Source organism: Tenrec ecaudatus, chromosome 5 (genome assembly GCF_050624435.1).
Source record: "Tenrec ecaudatus isolate mTenEca1 chromosome 5, mTenEca1.hap1, whole genome shotgun sequence".
NCBI classification, from domain to species: Eukaryota; Metazoa; Chordata; class Mammalia; order Afrosoricida; family Tenrecidae; genus Tenrec; species Tenrec ecaudatus.
The window spans coordinates 130,410,328-130,436,095 of NC_134534.1; the positions used below are offsets into that span (position 1 = coordinate 130,410,328).

Below are 25,768 nucleotides of genomic sequence, written 5' to 3' on the forward strand. Positions count from 1 at the left end.
AGAGCGCCGCGCGCCGCGCTGGGCGCCCAGACGGCAGCCCGCGGCAGGTCAAAGGGTTAACTGCAATTACCCGCAGTTGCTGGGAGACAAAAGCCCGGGGTCCCCCGAGCGTGGTTCACCTGCCGCGCGCGCGGAGGGGGCCGGGGCGGGCGCGCGGGGCGCGGGCCGCGGAGCCCATTGTGTGGGGCGCGGCGCGGCGGCGCGGGGTGTTTAGAGGCGGGTTGTGATTGGTGGAGCAGGGCGGGGCGGGTGGGCGCGGCGCGGCGCGTCTTGTCAGCCCGCGAGCCGGAGCGCCCCTGCGCGCGTGCAGTCCGCCTGCAAGCCGAGGCCGCCGGACCCCGAGCCCGCCCAGCGCGGGCGCCCCGAGCCGGCTCCGCGCGCCTGGCGGCTACATGGAGTGTGTCAGGTTGGTCCCTGGGCTCGATCTTTGCCGCTTCGCTCCCCTGCCCCCGGCGCCGCGGCGCCCGCGGCCCGGGGCCTTGGTGGGGGGCAGGCAGGAGCGCCCGGGGGGTTCCGAAGTTGTGTGGACAAACAAAACCCCATCTTGGTCCTTGTTTACCAACTTGGGTCGGAGTTGCGCACTGGGCGCGGGGCTGCGGGGAGGTCGGGAGAAGCTACAGGCCGTGGGTCCGGGAGGGAGAGGTCCCCCCCTTTCTCGCGCTCGCTCGTTTTAAATGTTCATGGGTGGGGTGTAGCCGGGAGTTGGAGGAAGTCCTGCTTTTTTTTTTCCGTCTCTGTCTCCTTCTCTTGCTGTTTTTCACCCCCCGCACCCCCTGTCCGGCCTTCACGCCGCCACTTTGGTGGGGCCCTCGCCTGGCGCTCCCCTCGGGGCCGGCTCTGGGGTGTGATTGGTGCCACTTGGGGAGCGTGTGAGATGTACCCGGGGCCTTCGATCGGCGTAACCTGTGGGGCCGTTGCTTTGCCGGGCTAGTTTGTTTCTATATCTGGCCGGGCTATTTTCAGTGGAGCCGTTCCGATGCTGGGAGTTCACACACAGGGGGGCGGCGGCGGGGTGCAGCCCTAAGGCGAAGCCGGCCGGCTGGCCGAGGGAGGTCTCTGGCGGGCTGGGGATCCCGAGCCCCGTCGCTTGGCTGCTTAAGGAAGTAGTGAGCGGGGCTTGGGTTGGATGTGCTACAGGCTGAGAGAATTGCCCCGGGTCGCGCCCCGCCGAACGGGCTCCGAAGGGGGCTAACTCAGCTGTCAGCCTGCTGCTAGAAGGGGCCGCCGAAAGGAGGCTCGCCGCCCTCCCCCCACCCCCGAAGTGTGTTGGGAAGGAGGGGATCGTTAGGAAGTGGGTGGTAAAGTTTTAGAGCAAAGTACATATAGACTCTTCCTCTTTGGGATTAACTCCTTCAAGGCCTACCGACCAGTTTCAACTAACATAACAAATATTTTAGATTCTGGTCCAAACAGACCAAATGTTCTACTCAAGCCAGTTTTAAAATGCAAATCACCTAATTTCCGTAGATCCCAACATTCTGAAAGTGACACATTTGGGGAAAAGATTAAGCCTGATAACAGGAAATGTGAATCATACTATCAATGACTAATCTGCTTAAGAAAAAAAAAGTTACATTTGTTTGATCATTAGGAGTCAGTGTTAAAGAAGCCCCTTTTACCCCCCAAAGTAAGTGAAGTTTATATTTGTAAGAGTGGCCTTGTATTGCTTTTTTGTTTGTAATAGGTCTTCGGAGAGGGGTGGGGCTGTGCAATCCAGGTGGTTTACGGGGTGAAGTGTTCCAGCTAGCAGCCTCCAGCACGTTCAGATTCTAGTTGACGATTTAATGTGTTGCTGCTGTTACTGTGTTGCTTTCAATACACACACCGCTTTCTTGGAGGTGAAGGAAGACACATCTCTAAGTGAATCACATGAAGATAAGACCACATTCTCCTAATTGATACCTTTCACATAAATTGAGAAAGGTCTACTTCTATCTTATGTGACTCTTTGTGGCTGCCTGACACATTTCAGTGAGAAGTGTGTAAAAATGAAACCAAAACACAGACTAGCTACCCGGAGACACTGACTGACTCTAGGATGTGAGAGAGCTGAACTGAAAACGGATTGGGCTGACACTTGATAATCAAAGTTGATTTATTGTTCATTAGTACTGCATTAGCCCTTTCAGGCAAGACAGTTATTTGTGTAGGGGCCTGTCAAGAGCGAGACTGCAAGCACCTGTCATTTCTAAGGCATGAGATAAGGAACCAAATATTAAGGTGATGCAAATAAAGATTCTTTGGAGTAGGTAAGAGGCCACACAATGAATTTTTTTCCTTGGAAAAATAAATTAGTCTATACCAATCCATAAAAGAAAAATTATTCAACATATTAAATGTATATACATATGTATGCATATATTTTTATATGTGCTTTTTTTTTTAAACCCTGAGGGCTACTTCTAGATTGGAAATACTGGGCCTCCTATCTATTTGCTCTATGAACTCTCCTCCCAGAATGTGCAGTTTATCTGACAAAAAGTTGTTCAGAGATGGAAGAGAGAAGCATGACATGCCGATTATTTAATCCGACTCGTTCAAGGCAGCTAGGCCTCCTTAAAGGAACAGTTTGTGTCGTGTGGTGGGGTGTTTTTTTGGTGTGTGTGTGTGTGTGTTTAATATTTCTGTAAATGAAACTCTTGGAAGCATGGGCTGATTATATGAAAATGTGATGACATTATAGCTAAGCTATGATAATGTCAGATAATAATGTCAGGTGCATTTTCTGCTTTGTGTTTCACTCTCGATTCCCCCCCCCCCCTCTCTCCCTGGAAGGGAGTGATCTCATGACATATAATAGAAAACAACCTAAGCATCAAAAGAAAACAAAATTAGTGAACTTTCGTCTGCAGCCATAGAAACACGGCTTAACTCCTTTTTCCAGAGGTTGGAAAGGAAACATTCTGCGTGAGGACATACGGTATATTGTCGTCTTTGAGTTTTCATGTGACGGAGATTTGGGAGGCTGTGATCTTAATTAAATCTCAACGAGAAAGAAAGCATCTAAAGGCACGCAGTGTTGCATAGCCTTGCTCAGTTGGGAAACCATAAATCATCAGAACGCCTAGGATGGGAATGGTTAGTTTGAGGGGACCATTTTAGCATGTGTTTGTTTGCAGTTGAATGTACCTTAAAAACAAAACCCTTACCATGGCTGCCTTGCATTTGCACAGTGTCAGGGACGGTTGCTGGAGAGAGAAACTCCTCCATTGACACTGACCAGTGCTGCACCCTCCTTTTCAGCCAGCCTCCACACAATCGCAAGCTACAGTGGAATTAAAATCGAGATTAATTAAAAGCAAGGAAATTCTCCGCTAATGTGGCCAAAGCGATGTGTGAGTGGCTGTTTCTGAGTCGATCAGGAGAGCCTTTTGTGACCAGCTTCTCAGCTCATACCAAAATTTGAGTCTAATTTGAATTGGCAAGAAAGGGTGGGAGAAATGTATTATGTGGCTTAGTCGTGGAATAGTGTCACTAAAGAGAACCTTGAACGATGCTCTCAGTTAACTGGTGCAGAAACAGTGGCCAGTTCGAATCCACTGGACAGTGCAGTTACGCGCAAGGGATAATGCAGCAACAGTTGACCACAGAGGGTTGGAATAAATAAATACATACCTTGTGTCTGCAGGGGTTAGCTGTTAAAGCATGAATTGGAGGACAAGGTGTTATAATCATTAAAAAGCCTTACTGAGTATATTGAGGTTTTGCAAAATCTGCTAGTGATTGCAAATGCTGGGTTATTTACTTTTGATACCTTTTAAAGAGATGCTTTTTAACTGCCGCCTGCTTTGTGTTACATATGTGTTCTAGCAGAAGAAACTACTACTTACATAAGAAAAGAAAGGATGATCTCTGACAATTATTTTTGCACCTAACATTTCATCAAGGTTAAGAGTTGTGTTGCTGATGAACTGTATTGATCTCAAAAGGCGAAGGAGGAGTGTGGAATAGCCTTCCTTATCCCTACAAGACTGCATCTGGAGACAGCCTTATCTCCATCAGCTACAATTGTTTTTGTTTGCTTTTCATGGGAGCAGTATGATTATTCCTGAATACTTGTTGTAAATTTGTTTGCTCTCATTTAAGAAAGAAAATGCAGGTACCTTTTAGCTAAACAATCCAATGGATTGTGGGGGCTTGAATGATCTGGACAGAGGTAAACTGACCTGCTACTTTGGGTTGCAGAAAGAAATAATTTGTCCTCCAACCTGGCAGTAGTTGAAAGAGAAATTAATTTAGAATGAGAAAAAAATTAATATTGAACACATGCGTTGGTGCCTCGTTTTCAAATCCAGTTAAAAGCTGCCCAGTCAATGAAGGTGCAGGCTAAGTGTTAACGGTGTGTGTGCTCTTTAGAATACCTTGGTTTTGTGTTTTAATTTTTAAGCTTTATCTTGCCCTTAAATCTGAAATATCATTGTTCAAATGACTGAGAACAAGGTAAATCAACAACATCAAAAAGGTCGGCCTCTGTGATTTCTCAAGGGCTTGTTATTTTGTACTTCCCAATTCTATTTGATGTCTTGACAAAACAAGATGACACGGGAGAATACATTAAATTTTGATTTTTTTTTCATCTAACCTGTAACAGTTAAGGCAGCTTAATTTTTTCCCCACCCTCACCCCCAATGGCTTTTTGTACCGTACTCTAATTGTCACACTATTTTATGAAGCAGATCCTCACAGGTTTCCCATTTGCCTTGATTTTACTAGGAAGTTTTTAACATATTTTGACCTTTAACACTTACGGAGTTTTGGGTTGGGCTTTGTCTTCATTAGAAATAAATCAGTGAATGGTGAGATTGTCAAGGCAGCAACCGATGATGTTTTCTTATTAGACTCTAATTTGCACCCCTTAGCTTAACTGAGGTGTAAGATGAAGATGTTAGAAATAGGCGTGAGAAACTGCAGTTTGAGAAACTTAGGTTTTAATTCTTTTTTCCTTTTTTTAAAAAGAAAAGGTGATTGCCTCTTTAGTACGACCATATATGAAACTTATGAAGGATCCAAAATTGGCCTCCATGCTTAAATTCAGTCTCAGCCCCCATTCCCTACCTCTCACCCCATAACCTTAAACACAAAATTTAAATGCCTATTTGTCATTAGGCTCCCGGTGATGTTTTCTATGCTGGTTGAAACTTGAAGAGAGCCGAGTTACAAATTTAATTTTTAGTCTTCGGAATTCTTACCTCCCCACCCCCACCCCAAGAGAAACATTTTATTTTTTTTCTGTTAACAGTAGCTGTTGATGTAAAACTGTATCTACAAGCCATCTTGGCTTTTAACCATTTGTGAGTCTCCTATAAGACTGGTACAGTTCCTGCTTCTTTGAAATACTCCACTGTAAGGGAATGTGTTTATCCAAACAAAGCCTTTTCCCTTTTCTCTCCAAGAGTTAGAGATTTCTGGATAGACTTAATTTCTGAGGGACCTTCTTGGAATGTGTGCAGCACCAGGAAAGATTTGTATTACTAAGAGAAGATGTCATAGCAGGTTTGATTCACGCATGCTAAATTGTTTTCATACCAACTACACGCAGGAAAAAGAGGTTAAGGAAGGAAAGGGTTTGTGTGTGTGTCTTCCATTGACTTTAATAATAATATCATAATGCTTGCAAGGCTGAAAAGAGCAGTGCTGATTGGATGATTATTTTGATGCGTACTTTCTATTGTTTCCTGTATTCAACAATCCCTAATGGGAGAATCTAATTTTTGTAAACTTTACATTTTTATGCAAATGAAGCTGGTGTTTATTAGTGCTGAAACAGTTCAGCTGGCACTTGGTGGAGTGACCTTGTATGGTGGGAAGTGTTGCAGAAGAGCACTGGAGGTTCCACTAATGCCCCTGCTTGAAACAAATAGGAAGTCATGCCACTTTTTAAAATTTAAAGACAAAGAGGGACTGCAAAGCTTTGCTGGAGCTTGCCTACTAGAGTCCACAGACTGAAATAACTCCTGATTGGCAGGCAAGTCTTGGTCCTACAATTCCATCGTGAAAGAAAGATAGCCTTTTCTTGATAGAAGGTAATAAACAAAATGATAAAAAAATGAAATGCTAATTGCATTTTAAAGAGGTCTTTTTTTCTTGCTAAAATTTTAATAGGTGGTTGTATTGTTAGTGAGAGAACAGTTATGCTAATGACTGACTACTTAGATGATTTTGCATTAATATAATAACCATTACCTGCCTTAATGCATTGTACAGTATTGTGGCAAAATAGCTAAGTCTAAAAGAGTTATACAAAAAGCAAAATTCCATAATGAAGCAGAATTATACTTTCCACATGAATAGCATGCTTTTTTCCCCCCTAATGTTTTGAAGACTGAAATATTATGTCAGAAAGGTATTTGCATTCTCTTTTGATACAGCTAGCTTGTGTGTGTGTGTGTGTGTGTGTGTGTAAAATCCTATTGGGAATCAGTGGAAGTGCCCTAACTTCTTCTGTTTGCCAGTCTATCAGTTGTATCCGTTGGCTTATTTATTATGACTATTTTTTACTTTTCATGGGGTAGGGGGCTGTTTTTCTTTTTTACACACGGTCCAGCCTCTCTATGGATATTTAAGATTTGACATACTTATTTTCCCCCTTTTTTTATTAAAGCACATTCTTGGTTTTATTACAACAACTTTGGAGACCTCTAACTTAGTTTGATTTGTTCTTATTCCTTGACAAACCAGGTAACATTGCCCAACCTGGCCAGTTCTACCCTCAAATACAGCTTGAAGCCTAGAAAGGGACATGTGGTTAAAGACCAGAGGTTAAAAATAGTTTTTAATCTGGATCAAAAGAGATAATATGGTATTTATACTTTTTATCTTATTTTAAAATTTTATTTATTTTTTTACTGTGTGCTGGCATAGCAATTACCAGAAGGTACTAATGTGCCAACTTTATGTGTGTTTCTACTGGGCAATATTTACTTGTCATTAGCTGGAGTGTAAACTAAAGAGAAAGAAAAAAAGTGATAACATGTTATTTTCAGTATTTATATTGTGTCATCTCCCCTCCCACCCAATTCCTTCCATTGTATCCTGGTTTAGAACTAAGAATTGTTTCTATGGGTGGTGGTTTTGTTTATTTGTTTGCCTTTTAGATTTCTTCTCCCTCCTCCTTCCCATCATCCTGTTTTCCCCTGGGGGAGAACAAAAATAAGGCGTATTATTGTAATTTCCCTCTAGCATATTAGGCCTTTTGAAGAGAGAGGAAAATCTTATCAGGCAGTAGTCACCCAGCAGTGAGGGTGGGGGTGGGCTTCTCCCCACGCCCCCCTCCCTCCCAGTTGTTACTGCAGGTTCCCCCACTTGCTGGTACTGTGTAGCAGCAGGCCCATACTAGCAGCATGCCAACATCCCCAGCACAGCACCCCCCTGCCATTCCCGCAGGTTTGGGTGCACCTGGGATGGGCCACACCCAAGTGCTATCAGTCAACAGTGTATCTTGTGGTGTGTTTTTTTAATTCATGATTTCCTCTTGAAATTCTACCCTCTTGTTCTCGTTCTCTCTCTCTCTCTCTCTCTCTCTCTCTCTCTCTCTCTCTCTCTCTCTCTCTCTCTCTCTCTCTCTCTCTCTCTCTCTCTCTCTCTCTCTCTCTCTCTCTCTCTCTCTCTCTCTCTCTCTCGTGTGTGTTTAAATTCGGTTTTGTATGTTAGCATTCTTTAAATGTCTGCCAAAAGTTTAATTTGAATTTCTGATCCCTGAAGGCAGCTAGACAGAATCATTCTAGTTTGTTCATAAATTGCCTTCTATGATTCATTGTGAGCTCATAAAACACACTCATTTCTATATACTCAAACAGTTCAGGCAGCTACAGTATCAGAGATATAATCCCCCCTCCCCCTTGCATTATATTTAAATTGTCATTTGAGAGAGAAATCAAGAATTAGCCTGAACTTCTAGTTCAGGCAGAGCCCCACAGCACAGAAAACATCAGAAATAAGTGCTTCTGTCTCAAAGAGGGGAAGGTAAACGGCTTGGGATCAGAAATTAAGGGAGTTGGAGGGGGGGGGGTTAGTTTTGAAGGGAGTACTCCTGAAGAGGGGCCAATAAATATTATAGGACTGTAGTTAAAAACTCACATGACTGTTTTAAATACTATTGATTTAAACCACTGGCGAGATTTTATGAATCAAAGTGTAATTTCTAAGCTTTGGCCATATTTCTCAATGCTCAAACTCCCTCTCTCGTGTCCCTTTAGCTGCTTTCCAGACATTCAACACAGGATTAAATGATAGTAGTTACAGTGATCAATAGGTTAAGACCGGTACAATCACTCTTGCTGCTAATGACCTCAGTAGTAATGGGCAATAAAGTGTGGGCTGTAATAGCCTCTCGCTGCTGCTGCATGCCCTTTGGTTCCTACGATTAGTAGGGACTAGCTACATGAGAAAGTTGGATATTGGGAGTTCTGACAGTTAGATGCATAGGCTATATAATGCTTAACTCTTTCAGGCCTTGTACAAGTGGTGTACTGCTCAGGTGGTGGTGGGTGGTTCTCTACCCCATCATGATTTCTGGACCATGTGGATATCTTTGTGAACGCTTTCATGAGCTATATTCGGGACCTGTGGGAGCAGAAACTTGGGTGATGATCTTGGTTTTATTACACTTGGAAAGGAAGCCCAAACCCATCACAGGGGTGCAGGGCTAAGGGGTCTCAGAAGGTGATATTGGGTAGGGAAAGCCAGGTGAAGGCCACCAGGCTGTAATAAGCCACTTCCGGTGATTCTGAGGGCAGCCAGCCAGCTTGGGGGATGGTGGGGGCTTGAGCTGCCTCCCCTCCTTTGGCTGTGCCCACTGCTTTCACATGTTATTGCCCACCAGGAGCTCCCCCAGTGACCGAAGGGGAGATGCAAGTTCATTTTCCTCTTTTGTAGCAGGGCTTGCAAAGAATTAATCAGAAAGGAGCATTTAAACTATTGACGTTACAGAAGAGTTTCTATTAACTGTCTTCCCTTCACCCCCTTGATTATTGAAAATCAAGAGACTGGTATTTCTAATTTCAGAATCACAGTTTTGCCTGAGTTTTTGTTTTTAATCATTTTATTGGGGGCTCTTACAGTTTTTATCACAATCCATACGTACATGCATTGTGTCAAGCACATTTGTACAGACGTTGCCATCATCACTTTCAAAACAATTTTCTTTCTACTTGAGCCCTTGGTATCAGCTCCTCATTTTTTTTCCCTTTCTCTCTCACGAGCCCTTGATAATTTATACATTATTATTTTTTGTCTGAGTCTTAAAAAAAATCTACCCCCCTACACCCACTGTTTTAGCATACTTCTTATTCCCTTAGAGTACTTTTGGTTGAGATCGAATTTACAAACAGTAAATTTTAAAAGGACAAGAGTTCTGACAGTTGTATCAAACCGAGTGGCTCCCACCCTTGTGAAGATAAGGGGTGTTTCCATCACAGTCCCAAGTTTCCTTAGGCACTTTTCTAGCATAGAATTTCTGTAACTCTTTTAAAATTTAAGATATGTCCGACTGTTGTTTCTGTGACGGTTTCTATTATACCTCTGTTAAATTGTGTGTCCATTACCAGCTTAGATTTTACACCACCCTGTTCCTGTCTCTCTTCCTGTTCATCACCATCAGAAATTTGGCTCCAGAGTATTTATATTGTACATAATCCAAGAAATGCGGGGGGGGGGGGTGGAGGCTGGAGAAACCTTAAACATGATTCTTTTGTTTGCTTAATCAAACCTCCCTTAGGATGATGCAATTCTCCAGGAAAAGTAAACTTATATTGTGATACATTGGCTGTAGCAATTCCAGTGTTGGTGATTGGCACTGGATTTGTATTTTAAACTTCAAAAAGTTTCTTTTAGCAGAAGATGGGTAGACAAGTAAGAATGACTCCCGGGGCTGGCGAGATGTTTTGATAATGTCTTCTTGGTGTTTGCCCTAGACTTAATGCAACTTACTGTTCCAGTCATTGCTGATATTTCGTGCTGTGAAGTATCTTTTCAAAAGGATAATTTATCCATTCATATACATCTGTCCCTTTCTGCATATAAAAATACCCAGACATGCCCATCTGTTTAAAATTACAGTGTATCTATATCCACCCTTAAAAGCCCACCACCCCACTGGCAAGAATTTGTGTATGACCTTCCCAGGTCGGGCTAATGACAATTTTCAAATGCTACAGCCAGTGTTTCCTAAACAACGCAACACTTGCACATAAACAAATCCTCCCACCACACACTACGGGGCCACTGCCACAGTATAAAATGTTCACTGTACATGCGTCTGACCTTCAGGAACCTTTTTTAGTTCATCAAAATTAGTGATGCTGAGAAATCGGGACATCAGTGCATAATGACTGTGAAATTAGGAATGAGAGCTCGCTATGCAAATGACAGGACAAATCATGTGAAAAAGTCAAGATAAACTGCATATTAAGATATTATGTTACATAAAATTAATACTGCATCTCCCTTTCCATTTTTGCTTACTGCTCCCCTGAAAGATTTTTTTAAATTCTTTTATCTTCTGATCAGCTATTGTCTGCCAGGTTTTTTTTTTTAGTGGCACACAGGCAAAGTGCAAAACATGTTATTACCTTTTATTGTAATACATGAGATGACAGCCGATCCTTTTTAACAAAGTATATCCTTTACTGCTTCTAGCTTCTTGCTGTCACATGTTTGATTAGAAACCAAAGAAAAGTAAGATGCTTAAATATTACTGTTAGAAGACATGCGAGTTTTGTCTTTCCTTTCATTGTTTTTTCTTTCCTTATCTTTTTTAGGGCGTGGGGTGGGGTGGGGGTGATTTTTCATGAAATAGTCTTCTTGCATTACGGGGACTGACAAAATGGTTCTCATGTAGTCTGCAAATTAAACACAAGTGCAGTGGTTATTTTGAATAGCTAAATTACATTCTAGAAAGCTTGCAGAATTCATAGCATTGTCATTAGGTATCCGCTTGAATACAATTTGTGTAACCTTGGCCAAGACAGCCTGTCATTTTAATGTCAGTGTTTTATCTGAACAAGACATCATCCTTTCAGAGACAGTCTGCAGGTTCCTTGCAGAGATGCCCGCACACAAGCGTGTTAACAGTTGCAAATATGAAATGCTATCAAGTTCATCACTGGAGCTGTTTGTCACTGAAATGTCATGGAAAGCGGCTTTTAATGGTATCACACAATATAAAAGAATTGAGACATCTGTATGCAGGTGAATCAGGAAGTGGCAGAAGCATCATAGGAGGGGTCTGTGTTGAAGTTCAGGGGCGCGGCCAAGGTTCACATACCCACAAGACTAAGCATACGTGTCGCTGCTTATCAGAGTCATGGTGCGTGTAGTGGATTGTAGCGGCTCCAGCTAGGAAAGCATTCGTTCCCTTCTTCCATAAACCACAGAAGTTTGGGTTCACTTCCTGCAGCTGTCTTTGGCTTTCACGTGCAAAATTGAGGTCCTTCTGCCCTAACTCCAGGTAGCATGGGTTCATAAAGCCTTTGCTCCTTGACTGCTCGCAAGGCTGTCTGTAATACCTGTCAGGGCTCTAAGACTTCTCAACTTGCTCATATTTAAAATAAGCCCCATGAGATGAAAGAGTAGTTTTTGCTGGATCCTGCTGAAGAAGAGCATTTTGCATGGGTGGTAGGTGGTGGACGGGTTGGTGGTAAATTCAGACTCCACCAGCAAGGCTGCGTGCGTGTGTGCGGTTCCCCGGCTTCCTATTTACCCTGCGCTCCCGTGTTCTAGGTTCCCGTGTCAGTGGCTATGATGACACCTCAAGTTATCACTCCCCAGCAAATGCAGCAGATCCTCCAGCAACAAGTGCTGAGCCCTCAGCAGCTCCAGGTCCTCCTCCAGCAGCAGCAGGCCCTCATGCTTCAACAGGTAATTGTCCCTCCTCCGCCTCTTCCTCCAGCATCCCTGGAGCCTGTCACTCCGTCCAGAAGTCCCTGCCACTGAAGAGTAAGCAGAGCAGCGTGGATGAGACAAAGCACAGTCTGGTCCTGAGTACTTGCTGGCATTTACATTTCTGGCCTGAGGATCCCTGCCCAATGACTCTGGTTTGGGCTTGGAGAGGACCTGATGATGGACTGAGATTAGGGCTGTAATTGGAGTTGGTAGAAATCAGATCTTTTAGGCTTACATGGCTCTACTCTCTTTTATTTGGTAAAGCCCAGAGGCTTCCAAATGGTGTGAATCAAAGGAAGATGAGGAACACGTCAGGAGGAGGTTGAGAAATGACAGTTCTCAAAGACCCCATTTCCACTCAGGAGCTTACAGAGTTTAGGGGGTGGTTTTGCTTTCTTCCACACCAAGAAGAACTTTGGAGTTGGTTTTACCTCTTCCATGCATGGTGATCTGGGGATGACTGCCTGGCTGCCTTCGGGCCACGGTTCCTACTCTAATCTTAATGAGCACCTGAACCTTTACGGAGCAGAGTCAGGGCGATGGTGCTGTCCGATGCTGAGCTGTGGGTGGGTGGGGAGGGGGTATGCAGAGGAAGCGGCTGGTGCTGCTGGTGTACTCGGCACTGCACCTACTGCCACGGCCCTATTGTTTAAAAAGCCTGTCGGGATCCACCAGATTCAAGCAAGGGCATTTTGGCTTTGTTGTTTCAATCAAAGGTCACCCCTTGCTTTATTTTAATTAGTTTGTGTAGAAAATGGTATGTTTTTCATCAGTTCATTTTGGAGATTACTTTTCAAACAATAATGCCAAGAATAGTCAGTTGTGCACGGAATTTATCGTCGAGTTCCAAACTAAAGGTCAGGCCATTACAGATAAAAGGATGCTATTTTTCATATTACCATTTTTGCGTGGCACGGAAACGGGGCCGGTGGATTGGCGCTACCCTCTGTCACTGACCACCTTGTCTTTCCTTTGTAGCAGCAGCTTCAAGAGTTTTATAAAAAACAACAGGAACAGTTGCAGCTTCAACTCTTACAACAACAACATGCTGGAAAACAGCCTAAAGAGGTACCGACAATACATATTTTACTTTCAAACCACATGTCCTGGGGGACTATATAGTGTCTATTAAACTGTCATTCATCTTTTAAATGATTGTACAACTCAGCTGACTCTATCGGCTCTCAGCTTTCAGACTAAGAGTTATTGTCCTGTTTCGCTCTGATTTCTTGGAGTCCCGTTCGCTTGTCACTGCCGAGCAGTTGATCGCAGGGCTGCACCTGTGCCTCGGCCGGGTGAGGGGGTGTGGGTGAGCCCCAGGGGTTCCCAGTGCAGACTGGCACCCCCGAGACCCTGGAAGTCCCTGGAGGAGAGTGAAGGGCTGTCGGGAGAACGTTTTCACTGGACACACGTTCAACTCTTCTCTTTCTCCCAGCGCAGAGGCTCCGGGTGTGTGGTGACAGCCTCTTCCTCCTGTAGAACAATCTCTTGCAAAGCCAGACACACAGACAAGAAAGTTAAAACAAGAATAAACACCCTAGCCTGTCCTTCCATTTATTTATTTATTGAAGACCTTCTTGTAAGAGGGACATATTTCAGTGTCTTAAAAACTTGGGCCCCCAGGTATCATGAGTTCGAGAGAAGTTTTCAGCAAGGACTACGTGTGTATGATGTAAACCAGGCGGTATTGTGTGTGCACAGTACTCTGGCTTCCCTATGTTAGGGCAGTATGCCCTGCCTCTCAGTGGGAGCATTGGCCCCATAAAGGATCACTTAAAACCGAGGGGCTGGGGGTGTTTGTGCTTCCCTGGCCTTCCAGGGTCTCCTGGGAATGAGGGCCCAGCCTGTCATGAAGGCTGTGTGTGAGATCTTTCTCTCCATTCCAAAGTTAGCCAGTTTAACTGGCCTCCTCACGTTTCCAAGAGCGGGCAGAATTTCTTTTCACATGACTGGGCTCAGAGCAGCGTATTTGATCATTCAGCACATGCTGCGTACTCGCTGCTCGGCCGGCCCTCAGCAGGCAAACACTTGGTATAGTTCTGGGAAGGCGTCAACCCGCATGACTCTGCACCCCTTTCCTTCCAACCAGCGTGGATGCCAGGCAGCGCAGTGGGGCACACTAGGAAGGCCCCAGAGCCCCACCTCGCCCGCACCATCTCCCCCTGCACCAAGTGGGACTGCTTCACAGGCCCTGCCAGCTTGTCACGCAGAGTCCCAGTGTGGGCCGTAGCCTGGAGAGACACCCTTGTCAAGTAGAGTCCATTTTGGGGTGAAGGGGAAGGGGGTGCTTTAATGAAAATGCTGACACAACCTTAAGTACAGTGGTGTGCTCCCGGGTGCTGCTATAATAAAAAAGGGAGCAGATTAAAAAGTGTCTAAAATGTAAATCTAAAGGACTAACAGTAATTAAAATGGAAATGGCACAGGGAGGGAAGGCATGTAATTGTGAGATATCACTGTGCAGAAGGCTCTCAGCTTTGTTTTGCTGGCTGTTTTTCTAATTCAGCGGGGCTTACTCATCAGTGGCAGTTCAGTGCGCGTTAATGACTCTGGGATTGCAGGCATCACTCTGGACAAAGAAATGATTATTGTGCGGTCAAAAGAAGTTCAAAGACAAGAAGGGAATTTCAGTTTTTTCCTTAGAGATCCACATTCAAGAGCATATAAATTAAGCCAAATGTTAAAAACCACAGTCTGAAAGCTGACTTCAAAGTCACAACTCTCTAATTAATGAACTGCGAGCTTCAGTTTGGACAAGTTGTGGTTTGATGCGCCCATAAATCAACATGACAGGCCTGTTTCACAGTCTCAGACAGTGCTTGTCATTGAGTCACATCAGATGTAAACACAGCAGAAAAAAGAAGGGATATGAAGGAGGTGCAATTGATCAACAGAATTGGTAAAAACCCACTTTTGAAGCACATTATGCATGATCACAGGAAATGGTTACAGCCTCAAGAGGTTTCCCCTTCTGCTGTTGCTTTTTTGAATCAGATTTCTAACAGCCTTCAAAAGGCAGAATAAGAATTATGGAGTTTCTCCCCTGTGGCTCGCAGGCAATAACCCCCTGTTGTTATTTTGTGCTTCCTTCTTTTCAAAGACATCAAAATTTAGTTTTTAAAGGATCTTTAACTCTATATTTGAAGACAAACAAAAAAGGGCTGCCACTGTCATTCTTATCAGTTACCAGGGACTGTGTTTTCCCTTTCTGTTGCCACTTCTTATTAACCTCTTATTTGGTCTGCGAGACGTCGTTTGGAATGCACATCTGCATGCTGGGAGAACATGAAAGTTCAGATGAGCTCAGAGGGCAGAGAAAGAAACGGGAAGGGGAAAGTTGCACAGCAGAAGGAAGGATAAAAGTTAATTCTCCCAAATTGCTGTTGTCAGGAAGGGGAGCATTTTGGGAACAGAAAGATGATGGAAGCATCTGAGGAGCGGAAGGGAAGAAAAAGGGACCAATTTGTGTCCCACCTAAGAGGATGTGCCACGTGGCGGTAGCTATTTCTGCCGGACGCTAGGTTTGCTGAGGTCATGCTTTGTCATCCGTCTCGTAGGCTAAGGTGACCCAGCCCAAGCATTGCCTGGAGTCTCCTTAGAAGTCTGCAGAACAGGGAACAGGTCTCCTTGGAGTTCATTGTGTGCGCACTGTACCAGGACGCTGGCTGAGACCTGCTGTAACAATGGCAGAGAGAGAGAGATGCTTATTTCCCTTTAGGGAAGCAGCTAGTCTTCTGAAATTATCATGCCGATGGTGGCCCTTTTGTGCTGGAATGAAACAGAGTTACATGGTAGCAGTTTCATGATGTGGACTGGAGATTGTGATTTTAACAAGGTTTGAACTTGGGTGTTGACAGATGGAACAAGTAAATTAATTTACTGAGTCCCCCAGTTATTAGTGGCTCATAATTTTCCCTCACCAGGTTCTGTCTTTCTCCTCCACCTTTCCTCTTTTCCCTTCTTGATTAAGACAACTTGAAGCTTGGGCAGAACAATATGCTGTCTCTCTCATTTGCCCTGAAGTTGCATGGCCATGTTTGCCTGAGAAAGTCTGGCCCCCCACATTGAGGCCGACTGAAGGCCTTCCCCCAGAAGAGAGATGCTCTTGGCCAAGGGGAGGGTGAGGTAGCCCAGCACAGCTACTTGAAGCAGCAGCTCATTAGTATCTGACAGAACTGCTGTGGAAAGTAGATGGCTGAATTCGTTTTAAATCAGGCGACAAGAAAGATCTCATCTTGTACGGGTGAACTAGACGAAGTTGATTGTTTTAAAAGGGCCGTTTGTCCCAAGCAGTTACGACAGTTTATGTTAGGCTGTAGGGAGTAGCCGAGGAAAGGAAAACAGACCTTTGACTTCGGCTCTGGGGAGGGGATCAGAAATGCAAGGTTTATCAGGGCATTTTAGCATTTTAACACTGAGCACTGACCTGTCTAGGGGACTGCAGGGAGACCTTTTTTGTATGCATTCAATTGTGAGAAGTAAACAAACGGGCTCGTATCCTGTGTTTGGTAACTGGGTGGGGAGCACAGTTTGGCAACCAGTGTTGCTTTTAAATTCTTTCTTTGGACAATGGGCCTTGTATACTTTTATATCCTGGCTTTTCAGACGTGGAGCGCTTTCATGAGCTTTTCCTAGGGGTAGTTGCAGAGACAACAGAAAAAGCATCGTTCATTTCATATAAATACAGGATTTTAAAAATATTTAATTTACAGTAAAGCAGGAAACACTGTCCCTAACCTCCAGCATACTCTCCCCCCCCCCCTTAATTATAGTTACTTCAAAAAGAATTGTTTCCCCAATCTTTTGCATTATGTGAATGTTGGGTTTGGGGCTTTTTTTCTTTATTTTTTTCCCCATTTTTTTTAATGTGAATTAATAACTGTTGAAGAAGTGAAAAAGCCATTTTGACATGAATATAACTATCATTGTGTTTTACATTAATGTGATAACTTAGGAAGGGGTGAAAACAATTGGATCATTTTATGCATGCTGTTCTTAAAATGAAAACACTGGCTTTTCATTTAAATTTATTTAAATTTTGTTGTTAGTGGTATAGAATTTGTTTTTTGGAGTGAAACTCAATTAACTTTCTCAGTGGCATGGTAGTAAGTCTGAAATTGGTTGCTAATATGAGAATGATGATTTTTTTTAACTGTAAAATAAACGGCATGGAGGCCAAAAAGAAGCCACCATTTTTCTCTTCCTTTGAACTTGGCATCAGAAGATCTTGATATACATACCAGTTTATGGATGTGTCAGATAAAGGCCAAGTGCTGGGTTAAGTACATGTAGTTGTTTGTAATGTCCAGTTATTAAACCAGTGTGTAAGCCAGTGCATAATGTTCTGAAAGGGTAAGTTAGTCCTTTCAGTTGCTGAAGTCTGTCCGCTGTTTGGACTAATTCTCAGAATTGGAAAAGCTGCTCTTGATTAACCTGCCCCCATCCCCCCGTCTCAATTTTATGACAGTTGAAGAAGGGTTAATTTTCCTTTCATAATTGTTAGCTGTAATGTGGCTAAGACCTCTACCTCGTTATGATTCCTAGCAGATTAAGGATATTAGATAATTTCCTTCTATTTATTGTACTGCTGCACTGTATTATCTTTCTATCACTAAGATAATTACTAAGGAAATCTACATTAATTTTTGGGGGGAATGGAATGAGCCCTGCTAAACACAGGCATGATATATTGATGTTTTACACAACACAAGTTTTCCTCCTGTCATTGTCCCGTCAACAAAAAGATATTTGTCATATCGCAGAGCCCTTCTTTTCAAGAACAAAGCGGGCTGCAGAGAGCAGGACTGGCCACCAGGCTGAAAGGGCTTTCTGAAACCTGACGGCAAGTTAGGGCATCCAAAGCTGAAGTCGCGTTGATATTACTAAACACTCCTAGTCAAGTACAATGTTGTTTGCTAAATTATTAATGTGTGTAATTAAAATCTAGTGGCTGTTTCTATGAAAGATTTACAATGTTATTTCATCGTTTGTCATGGCTAATTAACAATATTAGATGAAGTTTTTCTTCTTCAAAGGTCTGATTTTTTCTCATTTATTTATGTCACAAGTGATAAACAGAGTAGTTAAAAGCTTCTGCCGGTGCAGGCGGGAAGAAGGCAACTGGTTCTTCCACGCGTCGCAAGTTCAGAGTTCACCTCTCTCCCCACTAGTTTAATGTGGACTTGCTGGCAGCACGAGTAATTACAGCAGCTTCCCCAAGTCCAGCAGTTCATGGCTTGGCCACAAAACTCAGCCTTTCCACACCGCGAATGGGGACAGCTGGCTTGATGAAGGCAGTCTCTTTCAGTGGGAGCGATCTCCCTCATCCCTCCGCTCCCATTGTTGGAGACATCTGCTCCTTTTATGCCAGTCTTGACACTGGGCCCTTCACTCCTCTGCTAGTGACCATTCTCAGTTCTTGATGACGACAGTGGCTTTGGGAGAAGCCACACTCTCGAATCGCTTGAGAAGTGGCCATCTCATTTCTCTTCCCCCTTCTTCCCAATGTCTTACAGCAACAGCAGGTGGCTACCCAGCAGTTGGCTTTTCAGCAGCAGCTCCTACAGATGCAGCAGTTACAGCAGCAGCACCTCCTGTCTTTACAGCGCCAAGGCCTTCTAACAATTCAGCCAGGGCAGCCTGCCCTTCCCCTCCAACCTCTTGCTCAAGGTACGTGCAGATGACCCAGAAGGCGCAGCTCTATGGAGACTCGGGGCCAGGCTGGGAGGCTCCCCTGGCCTACCCCAGCGCCATCATTAAGGAAGTTGTGCCCATCTAAAACATCACGTGAAACCCGAAACGAGCTAAATGAGAACATAGTGGACCCTTGGGAGCTCTTGGTAGAGTACTTGTCGATGTCCAAGTGAAGACTTCACGTGATCTGGAGGAATAGCAGCAGCAGAGTGGCCCCACTGTCATGTTTCCTGGAAGGTAGATGCTACCAGTACTTGGGCATTTTAATGTAACCAGCTAGCATTTTTGAGATTGGAGTCAAGAAGATTTTCTTAAAGGCCCTTATTAATAATTTTCAGACAATATTTTTATATCATATAACTTCTTTTTCAGGTTCAAACTGTAGTAATACTTTGTAAATGGCATTTAAACATCTTAAGGAGAAATGTGGATTTGATTTTTTTCTAAACTTCATATTAATCCTTTTTGTGTTCTACAAAGTCCAAAGTGATGGCTGAGGGCTGTCTGGCGGCCTGTTTGTTGGTTTTTTTCTTTTCTTTCCTTAAGCAAGGTTTGGCTGGATATTTGAGTAAGTGATTCTGCACTCATGAGAAAAAGAACCATTTCTATCTCTGATTCTTCCCAAACTCAGGTACTTTGGAAAGCAACAATGTGACCTGGGCTTTGGTGCAAATTACTTTTGAAAGCCACTGACATTATGTTCCAAGGTCGTTGTTGGGTATCAGGTACAGAGAATGCTGTCTGTCTCTAGAAAGTTGTCTTAGTTCAAGAAACTCAGGACTCTTGCGCAGGTAACATGAAAACAGATGAGTTACCCAGAACCGGACCCAAGAGGGAGGCGAGGAGAACGTGGCACATATCTAAGGGTGCTTTAGGAGACAGTCTGCCATCCTTTACAGAACAAGAGACTTCAGTTTTCTCCTCAAGGCTCCTGAGTGCCCTTGTGTCTAGTTAGTCTGGATGTGTGTATGTGCGTTTGAAGGCCAATGGGCAAAGCCTTGGGTGTCTTGGATTCAGCTGCTTCCTGAAGAACGTAGAAAAGGTAGAACCTTCTCCATTCTTCATGTTACTGACTGAAGGCATGGTCATTTGTTTAGTAATCTTGGCATCAAGTGGATCCAGTGAGGCATGTCTGCATTTGAATTTTCTCTGTTGAGCCAACCACACCCAGCTCTGTCCCTTCTGGGTTTTTTTGTTTGTTTATAACACTGAGACCAGAACTCTTTGCCCTCATCTTCCTTCTTGCCCTCTCATTTCAGCCATTATTGCTCCAGTGCTTGCTTAGAACGCACACCTCCTGTTACTGCCAAAAGAGAATAGTTGGTAACTGAGCAAGGCAAGAAGAAAAAGACGGACATACCAGTGTGTGTGTGTGTGTGTGTGTGTGTGTGTGTGTGTGTGTGTGTAAAATGTTAGAACATGCATTAATTACAACTTGCGGTTTATTGTGGGAAACATTGCCGGCTGTTGTGACACACCCACTGGACTCAGGCTTCCACCTCTCATCTTTTCCTACCGCTCCTGTACTGTTAAGTTTGCTCACTAAGGTTCGTTGTTATCGTACATCAGTTAAGCCGTCCAAAAGAGGGCAATCGGGCAGTGACAAGACAAGCTCATGCGTAATGTGAAAGAAATGGATGTGGTGATGCATGAAGTGTAATCTCTACAGTAACATATCGGAGACACTGGTAGGTAATTCTCTCGTCATGGCATTGATTGATGTGCTTAGCAGTCGGCTATAACCATCAACCCTGCGACATCAAGAAGAGGCATATTTAAAATACCAAGGGTGCCTGTATGTGCACTTGTGATCTCTTGAATGTAAACACAGACATTTCTGGAGGGAGGGCCTGGCAATAAAATGAACTACCTGTGTCATTGCCTTCTCATGTGAATCTGGATAGGGGCCTTATCTCCCCCACCCGACTCCCAAAATGGGCTTGAAGATTCTGTCAGGTTGGATTGCAACGCGATTTTCCCCCCTGTGATCCAAGAGATGATGGTTTAAAATTTATGTCGTGAAGAGATTTAAATCAACGCCCTGCTTGCTTGAACGTGGTCACCTGGGTATGGATGTACAAGGACAAAAAAAGGTTGATCAAGTCTGTTTGTCGTGGAGCCAGTGATACCTGGGTTGTAAAATTGAGTTCCACAAAGAATAATCTGTCAACTGTCCCCACAACATACATTTTTTAAACTTGCGCCTGCATTTTCTTTTCTAATGAAGAGGCCAATTGTCCTGGAAAAAAGAACTGTGTGAATACACATGGGCTCTGCCTTAAAAGGCTGGTAATGCAGAGTAGAAGGAATTTTTACATACCTGCTCAGAACCCTGGGAAAGCAGCCACAGACATGTACAAAAATGTCAACAAAGAGGACTAGATAGAGCAATAATTTTAAGGCCTGTGGTTTTTTTTCTGAAGGTTTTATATTAAGAAGGGATTGTTTTCTCTTAACTTTCTCATAGGGCCCTCTCGTGGTTTCGCACAATCGGCATACCAGCTTTTCATCTTTCATCATCTGAACCCCGTCAACACCAGTAACTTCATATATAAATGCACTTTGAATACGATTCTAGCCTTCTAATTTTTGAAGTGTAAACTATCAATAGGAGAAAATTACCTACTTGATTAAACTCAAACGGAACTCCCCGCCATCCCGCCGCTTCCGATGCACAGGCACCCTACTTGATTAGTCAGTCACCTGCTAATAGATTTTACTTGATACGATTCATTACTTTTACTCTCCACTTAGGAAGAAAGAAGGGCTTGCTTTTTGGAAACTTGCCTTATGTTTAGTCTTGGTGACTCCTTTACTGTATATCTGTCTTCATTCTTCCCTGAGATCTTGTCTTTCTCAGTGAATAGCATCCTTTGGTAGATAGGATGCATTGAGCTAACAGTTTAACTTCTCCCATAAGGTGCAGCAGCGATAGAGGGCGGAATATGCCAGCTTCTCTGTAACGAGAGAGATTCTTGGAGGTAACTTTGACATTGAAAATTGGCCCAGAAGTACCTGGGTTGTCTCTCTCAGAGCCCAAGCTTATTTACTACTTCTCCCCTTAGCTGATAAAGCAGATGGGCTGGCCAGTCAAAGAAGTGCTGGGAATATTATGCATACTATAAATGTAACAAGTGGTAATACATTTGTCTTTAACTGCCCAGTAAGCAACTTTTTACACGCTGTTCCAAAGTTCTTCCAGTCTCAGAGGGGATGTGTAGCACTGCTGTCCACCTGGCTTCTCCCTGCTCTCTCCATCTCCCGTGCAAGGACCCTGGGCTGTCAATTCGATTCCACTGCAGAGCGACCTCCCACGCAACTGACCCAGAAAATCAATTAGTTTGGGTTGAGAAATAGGCAGCTTGTTCTTTTCATGTGTGTTTACTGCTTAGAAAATCAAAGTAGGTGTGTACCCGTGGGGTTTTGTATCAATATGCTATCATCAAAAGGCAACACGCCTAGTCACTATTGTCTCGATTGAGTAAACAGTGGTCAGAGGGTCAGCCGTCTACACAGGTAATTGCCGGTGTACAGACAACACTGGCAGGCCTGTTAGCTCCAAACACATCCCACATGTCACTTCGCAGGGTGCTTGAAAATAATGGCCCAGATGCAGCAGAACCGGACATGAGATTGTGTAGTGACCTTTCCCTTTGTTTAACTCGCCTCCAAGGCTTAATTTCAGGGGACAAGCAATAATTGAATATGCCTAATAACTAAATGCTCATTTGGGACAAAATCCATCAAAATGTAATTGGCATTTGATTTTTATGAAGGCAGAAGTAGCCCGACGTGCCTGTTGAGGGTGCCTTCTAAGACTATCTGACCACATCCGCCGCCGCCTTTCAGTATGTATTAATTGCAAATGCTTAAGCATTTGGACATCTCGGAGGAGAGCCGTGAGGGAGAAACCAACTGTTTTTGTTAACGCCACTCTCAGAAAGGCGGGGAAGGTTATTGGTCTGCTGTGCAATAATTTACTCCTCTTTGATATGCAAACGATCCACGGTGAATATAAAAAAATCCTATCAGACTCATTTCACAGTTCTTAACCACTCGGATTCTCTGGAGTCCATCGCCTCATTAGACCAGTGCTCTCCAATGCTAGCATAATTAAAATCTTTAACAGTTTAGCAAAGTAAAGATGTTTGGCTGATCACGTTGAGATGATTATCTATCCATTGTATTCTAAATGACAAAAATAAATTAAATTTAGACCTTGGCATTTTTTATTATGTGTTTCAAATGAATATAATGCACACAGCCTTCTTTTTTAATTCAATACCTGAGGTTTGTTAAGAAACATGCCTGTTTCGGCTGCTGCTGCATAGTCAGAAAATGGCAGGCCTTCTTAGCTGGCAAGGTTATGCTCGACTGAAACAACGAACTGCAGCCATCCAGACGGCAGTGCCAATTCGAGTTTGCTCTGTAGTGTGGTTTTTGTTTTTGTAGTTGGTTCGGGTTTTTTGTTGTTTATTTAGATGGGGGGAGGGTTTTTTTTTAGGTGTCCCTTGAAAAGGAGATGGCTGCTGTTTTGTTGTTGTTGGTGGGTCTTTGAGTATTTTTTTGGTGTGTGTGTGTGTGTGTGTGTGTGTGTGTGTGCACCCGAATGTGCAGTGCAGTGTGTAAATCCAGGACTGGAGAGGCATACCGCCATAATAAAGGTTAAGAGGCCCACAATTGTGAGAGTGACATCCTGATTACATCTCTTCTTGGGGCTAATAATAGATTTACCTTCGTCTTAAAACCATTTTGACCCTCTTAAAATACAAGAGAACTTTGTGGCTCCCAAGTTTATTTTACATTTTCGTTTTCTTCTGAAATGGTTCATTAGCATTGATCTAAGAAATGACAGTAATAATAGGGTTACTTGTGTAAAAAGTTATGCAGTTTTTCAGTAGACACATCCATCAATTAGGCATGCGGTAGTGGAAACCAAAATTAATGAGGAAGATAGGTGTGTTAATGAAATAATCATAGTATAATCAATTTGACTGTTAAACGTTGAAAAGCATTTCAGGAAGACGATAGGAATTCATAATTTACGTCTGAAAGTGATTAATAAAAACTATATTTAATAACAAAGCTATTTGTCATCATTGAAGAGTTAAAGCACAAAAGTTATTCATTTTGTAGTTCATGTTGTCATCATAGTAGCGTTGCCTACTTGTATTTAGAACCTTTATATCCAAAAGTACGATGACTTTGTATGTGACTGTCCCCGAGTCCCTCCCAAAAATTGAGAAACAGCAGTTGGCATGCCATCCAGCTGCATTCGTGAGAGTATCGTGTGTGATGAGGACAGTGCTCAGGAGGACACAGTCCTTAGACCGCATCTGCCTAGTTGGGAGGGGAGGGGTAACTGCTTGTACGCCTGCGCTCCCTCACTCTCTCGCACACAAAACCCCCGAACACTAGGCTTTGTTTACTGACTCTTTGATTTAATTACTGTTTGAAGAGGACAGAATTAGCTGTTAATTGATTTAATTATCCAATTTGTTTGTTTCAGGCATGATTCCAACAGAACTGCAGCAACTCTGGAAAGAAGTGACAAGTGCTCACACTGCAGAAGAAACCACAGGCAACAATCACAGCAGTTTGGATCTGACCACAACATGTGTGTCTTCCTCTGTACCTTCCAAGACCTCCTTAATGATGAACCCACACGCCTCTACCAACGGACAGCTGTCCGTCCACACTCCCAAAAGGGAAAGGTAGGAACCAGCCACTGAGCTGTTCCCACAAGCAGGGCGGGTGGGTGGGATGACCTTGGCACTCCATAGCTGGGCAGGGTTCCGGGGGGGGGGAAATTATATATATGTACACATTAGCTCTCGGTGACTTGAATGTGCATGTAGTTACTAAGAATTTATTCAATCTGGGTGTGGAGCATCTAATTATTTTCACCTTTTCAACAAGAAGCCCGCACTGATGTCGATCTGTCCCATGCTTAGAAAACCAAGCAGCCGTCTGTTGTTTCTCATTGGATGGGTTGGCTTTCAAGGCTTCCAGGCCTACTCTTTCTGCCAAACACTCCCTGCCTACAAGCTGAGTTCTTTGGCTGTAAATGCTGTTGAAGGGACTAGAGTGTCTGCTGTGGGCAAATTTGAGGCACACATGGGGGGAAAGATAGAGCTTGCACCACTTACTCCTTGAAGGCAGTGAGCTCATCTTTTTCATGGTGCGATCTCCCAGGTTCATGACTCAGTCAAGGTCAAGGTCTGAAGGAGGGGGAGATGGAACAGAAAGAGCATGGCACAATCTCCTCTCCTTATGACATGCACCGTAGCCTTGTCTCCACTGCTGTACTCCTCTTTCGGAAGGTGGGAGTTAAGACTTTTTAAAAACTGTCCGGAGCTTCACATCAATTGGGAGAAAGATAAGGGTGGGTTTCTACTCCCTTAAAGAGTTAGGGGCAATCGTGTGTCAGAATTGACGGGATGACAGTGAGTTTTCAAATGAATATTAGTAGAAGCTTAGGTGGTTTGACAAGAAGAACTGTTCACGTGGTATTCTAGGAAAAGGATGCTGTTAATTCACATGACTGTGCCTTAGCATGCAGAAGGATTGATGCCGCTGGTCAGGTTTCAGCAGTGAATTGAAGCCAAAAACCTACAAAACTTTTTTTTTAACAAATGTGATTCTGATTTGAAGAAACAAATTCTAATTTTTTTGTGTTCATAAAACTGTCACAGGGAGAAATCTCTTAGCTTTGTTATTCTGGTAAGCAATAATAGCATTTTTTACACTATTGAACATTCAGAAATCTACCCACTGGTTTAGTAAGACGTCTCCCTTTATACTTGTACCACCTTCTCTTTGTTCTGTAAATGCGATAACCACTACACTACAGATACTTCCCAATTTTTCTCTATTTCAAGATCCATCATCACAGAAAGTCTTATCTGGGCAAAGTATACATGGGTACACACAAGCACACACAGCCTTGTGAGAGCTGGAATTCAGCACTGTTTCCCAGGTCTCACAGATTGCCTGCCTTAGACACGGAGCAATCTTAGCCACTTCCCTGTGGCTTTCCTTCTTTGACAGGTTTCTGCCTTACAGTGGTTCTGAGATTTGCTGGTTTTAATGTGTGTGTGTGTGTGTCTCCCCGCGTCTGTGCGCAACACTTGCAGAAGAGTGGATAGAGGGAGCGTCTCTGTGTGGGATAATATGTCATTTTTTGTGAATTTTT

General features: G+C 43.7%; 1 protein-coding gene across 7 annotated transcripts in view; it reads left to right on the forward strand.

Moving 5' to 3' along the window:
- FOXP1 (forkhead box P1) overlaps positions 1-25,768 on the forward strand; it is a 730,731-nt gene that overhangs the window by 621,245 nt on the left and 83,718 nt on the right. For 4 of the 7 annotated variants that reach the window (XM_075549895.1, XM_075549893.1, XM_075549898.1 and 1 more), the window contains 4 exons: positions 11,719-11,856; positions 12,859-12,948; positions 18,396-18,549; positions 24,083-24,287. In XM_075549895.1, the coding sequence (XP_075406010.1) occupies positions 11,719-11,856; positions 12,859-12,948; positions 18,396-18,549; positions 24,083-24,287 (587 nt within the window). Of the gene's footprint in view, positions 1-252; positions 407-11,718; positions 11,857-12,858; positions 12,949-18,395; positions 18,550-24,082; positions 24,288-25,768 lie in introns of those variants that run through there. The other 3 variants (XM_075549899.1, XM_075549894.1, XM_075549896.1) reach the window with 2 other exon arrangements.